The 6,000-nt window shown below is 40.0% G+C and overlaps 1 protein-coding gene across 1 annotated transcript in view; it reads left to right on the forward strand.

The window, feature by feature from the left end:
* The window catches only part of Myo3b (myosin IIIB), a 425,075-nt gene that overhangs the window by 306,118 nt on the left and 112,957 nt on the right, over positions 1 to 6,000 (forward strand). The window contains exons 29-30 of the mRNA XM_015478942.2: positions 2,562 to 2,622; positions 3,555 to 3,651. Of these exons, the coding sequence (XP_015334428.2) occupies positions 2,562 to 2,622; positions 3,555 to 3,651 (158 nt within the window). The remainder of the gene's footprint in view (positions 1 to 2,561; positions 2,623 to 3,554; positions 3,652 to 6,000) is intronic.

Genomic DNA, 6,000 nt, shown 5'->3' on the forward strand with positions numbered 1-6,000 from the left:
GTGCCTGCTTCCTTGAGGTCCCATTTATCTTGTGGTTTGTGTTTTGTGCACACCCTAAAGCCTCAATTAGATTCAAGTCCAAAGGGAAAAAATATATATATATAGGGAGCGATGTTGAATACTTTGTGTTGTCTTGCATCCCAAAACAATGTTGTCCTGGCATCAGTGGTACTAAGTCTGAGCACTGGATTAAAATGGTGGTCTTCTGATTTCCCCCATGGACACTGTTCCTCCTGTGACTGCAATAAGGAGTCTGTATGGTGGTGCCCTGGTCCCTATCAACAATTCATCTATTTTATCAGCAGTTGCTAATCCTTGCCCCCATCAGTAATTTCCCTCTAGCATCTCCTTTTCCACAGTCAGCAGGTCTTATGCTACATGCTCTTCAGTTATGATATGAAGCAAGACATTAGCTTCTTGATCCTAATTTCCTCGTCTGTAAAAACGAGGCTGGAAATAGAATCAATCCCCGTGGTCACGGCACCATCACACAGGATAACTCTGTATACAGGTTTTGCCTGGAGCCTTGTGCCACAGATGCTTAAATCAGCATTTCCCAAGGTGTGCTCTAAGAATTGATGGTCCCTCGGTGTTCTCTACAGGAGAAGGGTCCACTGTTAAAATGATGTCTAGGAAATATTTGTGCATATTATCTAATTAAAGTTTCTGGAAGTTTTCTCAGGAAAGAAATCTGCTTCACTTTGTTTGATCAAGTGCTTTCTAATTTATTTGCACTCCTTCTCCCCAACCCTGCTTTTTAAAGCCAAGTAACACATATAAACTTTACATTAAATTGCCTTAAATTCTTCCAAAAGCTTCAACGGGGAGAGCATCAAACTGATGAGCCAGCCACCTGTGGAGTGTTGAAAAGTGTCTATACTGGCCTTTGAGTCCTGAAAAAGCCACACAAGTTAGAAGAGTTCTTAGGAGATTTAAATTTTTTTGTTGTGGCAAGAAAGGCAGAAATTGGGAGCTGGGCAGTAATTCCAGAGACAAGATGTTTTCCCTAGATTTCCGCCAAAGTTCACCAGGACTTGTACAGAAGCTCAAATGCTTATAAGTGTCCCATAGCAACTAGGACTTGCCTAGGCTGACCATGAGTGAGTCCCTTGGACCAATGCCCAGAGACTGGAGGGCATCTTGGGTCAGTGGAAGAGCAGAGGATCTGGAGCCAGAACAAGTGTCAATGGTCTTAGATCTTCCAGGTATTTGCCATGAAACCTGGGAAAATCCCTTAATCTCTCTGAACCTCAGTTTCTTCATCTATGTAATTGGTGCAATTAAACTGTTTAGCTCAATGGTTATGAACCTTTCATTAGATACATTAGCATTTTTAAAACTATGAAGTGCTAGTAAGTCGAATTTCAATGTTGAGAGTATTCTTACTGATCCATTTTCGGGGTTCTCCCACCTCATCTAATATTTTTTGAACACTTACTATGTACCAAGCACTGGGGTAGGTGCCTATACAGAATATAGAAGAAAGCAGCTCTATACCCTGAATTCATGGAGCTCACACTTCATGGTGGGAGACAGAGGATAAATACACACACAAATGATTTGGTGTTTCAATGATTATAGTCCCTTCCTCCCAGGTACTGATGTGATATTTTTTGAATGTGCATCTCACTTACAATCCACTGTAAGTAGATGCATTTCAAAGGTAATATTCACAGACAGTTCTCATATATTAAATGAATTTGTCAGTTTCAGTAAAGAATAAGGAATTTACCCATAATGATATTGTGAGTGTGTGTGTGTGTGTGTGTGTGTGTGTGTGTGTGAGTTGTGTATGACCAGAGGTATTGAGGCAGGGTCAGAAAGCAGACTTCTCTTCTCTGTTCAGAGCCTCCCTCTTGCTGGGTTCCATCTGAAAAGCACCATCAGAGTGCTCCTGTTTTAATCATGTGTTATAATCACATATGTAATGGAGCACAATTGATTCTCCCAAACTTTGTTCCATGAAAAATTAAAATTTCACTAGATGTCAATAAGTCATCACTTTAAGCTTCTTGGTCTGATTACTTTAGAAACACTGCATCAGCCTCCGTCTCCACTTTAGAGATCCATAAAAGTATATTGTGATTGTTAAAACATTATTCCTACAGTGAGGAAACCCTGTGAACTCATACCACCTGGCATTTCCCAAACTTACGTGACTACAGAATTCTTTTAAATTCTTGAACAGTGAATGTGAATGTGCTGAATGGAAAGTGCAGCCTTACCATTAACTTGATTTTCTTCTTGCTAAAGTTTGTGAAAGCCTGGTAGTGCTCATTAACCCAAATTCAACCATGCAACTTTTTAAAAAAGCAGCTTCCTGGGCTTTAGGGCCTCAGGCAGACCCTGGATGTGTTATGTTGTGTTGTGTAGGGGCAACAGCTAGGGGGATGTGTTTCCTTAAGCTGACCATGTCCTTTTAACCAGGGACCAGCATGGAAACAATAGAAGCTTAACGAATATGTTTCCATACCTCTTTGGAGGAAAACAATCGTCTTTATTTTTTTTTTATGATCGTTTTTCAAACCTTCTAAAAATTATTGTTGTTATTATTTCTTTAGGCATTCACGGGCCCAGAGTTCTCCAAATGGGTTTGGTGTCTTCGAAAGACCTGCGAATAAGGTAGCTGGACATTTTGATTCTGAAATAACTGCATGTCCTTCCTTCAGACTCGACCATGTCCATGGGCAGGAGACCTGTCCGTGGCTGCTTGGCTGGGCCATCCAAACATGAAACTCTTAATGATATTTTGAAGTCTTTGAGACAAAAGCCCAGCCTGCTAAAGAACTTTGGTTCAGTAGAGAGACAGGGAGGTACAGGCAAGAGAGAATCAAAAGCCTGGAAATTCGCTGCTGAGAATAAATGCTCACTGCTCCCTGAGGTGATTTGTCTGAGCACTCCACTCTACAGATGGTAGAGCCTCTTTCTGAGTAAGGACCCGAGGTTCTTTGGTAGCACTTTGATATCCTGCTCGAATTCAATATGTGAAATGGAGGCGTCTCTCTGTGACTTGGAGCCCACAGCAGGCTTTGAAGTCTGATCCAATTTTTGCTGCCTACTATTTGATGTTGAAAGGATGAAATGAAGAAAATGTACAGTTTTTGCCAGTAACTCTGCTGAGCATATGTAAGATTAAAAAAACAAAATCCTTTGGATGATGTACTTAGAAATGTTAAGTAGATTAATACCTTCCTATAGGTTTTCTTGTTTCTTTCTTAAGGATAAAAATTAAGTAAAGGTGAAAATCAGCACATAGCTGTTTTTTCTGTTCTGGACTATAATTAATTTAAGAAGGGGGCTAGGTTGACTTGTGCAGAAGACGCACTAAATTAATGAAGAAAAAGCATTGAGACTTTGCTTCTAATTGCCCCTAGGAGGGGACCTTCACTCAATTCTATGCAAGACAGGGGTAGCTTACAAATAGCACCAATATACTTAGCTTCTTCCCACGATGGTCAGGGTTAAGGGTCCCTTAGTTTAATGGAAGCCATGTCCTTAAGGCTGCTTTATCAGAAGATAAAAAATAATGTTTCTCTCACTGGGTCTTTCTGAAGAATTCAGTGGCTGGGACTAATGCACTGACTTCTTGGACACATCGTGCTACCCCAGATCACCAAGAACTGAGTCCCTGTGAAGCTCCTTGGAAACCTGGTAAGAAGGATATTTCAACTGCATGTTTCTCCTACCATTTGCATGTTTGTGTACTTCTTAGTGAGTTGTTTGTGCAGGACCTTCTACAAGACAGGACTCAATTGGATATTCTAATGACCTATTGTTAGAAAGTTCAGGTTTGGGAGGCTGTAAAGCCTGAAGTCAAAAACCCTATTAAAGGTGGAAGTTTAGTGCCTCCTCCTGCCACCCTACAGTTACATTTCCCAGGGAAGAAATGAATATCTAAGGCCATACTTTTCCCTTTATTTGCAAGAATCTCAAATTAGAAAACTTCCCCAACTTCACCTTGTTCAAGGAAACAAATTAACAGCCTTCAGTGGAATAGGTCCTTCAGGGTCACAATCTGGAGCTTGGGAAAGGATGTGGATTTAGACAGCACTTCTGTACTTTGGGGAAACACAACCATTCTTTCAGCAAGAAGACAGACATCTTGTCACATGCCTTTGAGAAATGAAGTATGCGATCCCTTTTCTAAATTCCTTGCTACTCAAGACAGTAGAAGTCAGTTTTAGGCTTGTAGGTGAGTATGATCAGTACTTCTGGAAGATAAAATATAGAAATCAATTATAAAGAACATCTCTGAAACAGAAAATACATACTCAGAATAATATGGGTCCTTCCAAAGGAAAAACCTTTGTCAACTTAAGGTATCCATGTTACTTAATATCAGCCTCATATATGTTTTGGAAAGAACAAGTAATTTCTCAGGACTCCAAATTTTTTCTTACTCTGTTTTTCAGTGACAAAGCAGTACAATGTGAAGTAAGAAATACATAATAAATGTGCTATGAACTTCAGTCCAAATGGAATTTAGACTCTTATAGAGAGACAAGAGAAGATGAGTCCATGATAGCAGAACCTTTTACAGGAAGTGATAAATCTGTCAAAGGCAACATTACCCTAATAGTCAGATGGTGTTCAGGAATAAAGCCACAGTGAGGTGGGAGGAGGACAACATAAAGAAGAGGATTTAGAGGAAAGACAGTATGGTGGAGCAGAATCCCTTATGCAAGAATTTGGTTGATATTTTTTCTCTATCCACATTGACAATCTCTACCTTTTAATTGGGGTGTGTAGCCCATTTACACTTAATGCAATGATTGACACATTTTGGCTTAAATCTATCATCCTCTGTATATTTCTATTTGTCCCATCTGGTCTTTGTTCTATGGTGACATCATAAAACAAAAATTAAAGTATGGTTGGATAGCTAAAGGCACAGGTTCTGGAGTCAGACCTTCCTGGACTCAAATCTCAGCCCTCCTGTGTAGCATCAATCAAATTACATAACAGCTTCCTGCCTGAGTACCGGTACTTAGAAACTACAGGAAACAGTAGTTTTCTCTGGGAGGGTTGAATCAGGATCAAGTGAACTAGCACAGAGAAGGACACAGACTGGTACCTGCTTCATCAAAAGGGCTCAATAAATGTTGGATGCTGCTGTGGTGGTTATTGTTAGTGCATATTATCACAAATTTAATCTATGAGTATGAATAACAGGTCAAGAAATAATGTCTTTATTTGTTGTAAGGCACTGGGTTATGGTGGAAGAGTTCAGAGGGGTAAAAAAATACACTGTGTTTTGAATTAATAGAATTAATCTGAATTAATTGAATTAAAGAGAAAGACTTCTGGATTACAATCATTTTTTTCAGTCTTTGGAAAAATATCCCCCAGATCAAACTTAGTATGAATTATAAATCTGTTTTTGTTTTTTGATACCAGGGATTAAACCCAGGGGTGCTTAACCACTGAGCCACATCCAGCCCTTTGTTGTATTTTATTAGAGACAGGGTCAAATTTTATTAGAGACAGGGTCGCACTGAGTTGCTTAGGGCCTCGATAAGTTGCTGAGGCTGGGTTTGAACTTGTGATCCTCCTGCCTCAGCCTCCTGAGTGGCTTGGATTACAGGAGTGCACCACCTTGCCTGGCTATGAGTTACAAATCTGTTTGGTTGTAAATGGCTCTTATGTGTTTTCCTTTCAAAACTGTCCCTTCCTTTTAATCTGAATAACCTTCTAGTGTGTCTATCACCATCGCCATCACTTCCCTTGCAGTCTTTTTTTTTTTTTTTAATTTTTTATTGTGGGTTGTTCAAAACATTACAAATTTCTTGACATATCATATTCGACACTTTGATTCAAGTGGGTTATGAACTCCCACCTTCACCCCATACACAGATTGCAGAATCACATCAGTTACACATCCATTGATTTACATATTGCCATACTAGTGTCTGTTGTGCTCCGCTGCCTTTCCCATCCTCCACCCTCCCCCCTCCCCACCTCTCCCCTCCCCTAAATCTGTGCTGTTTTAAACCACTGAGT

Source organism: Marmota marmota, unplaced genomic scaffold (genome assembly GCF_001458135.2).
Source record: "Marmota marmota marmota unplaced genomic scaffold, marMar, whole genome shotgun sequence".
In the NCBI taxonomy this organism is placed as follows: Eukaryota; Metazoa; Chordata; class Mammalia; order Rodentia; family Sciuridae; genus Marmota; species Marmota marmota.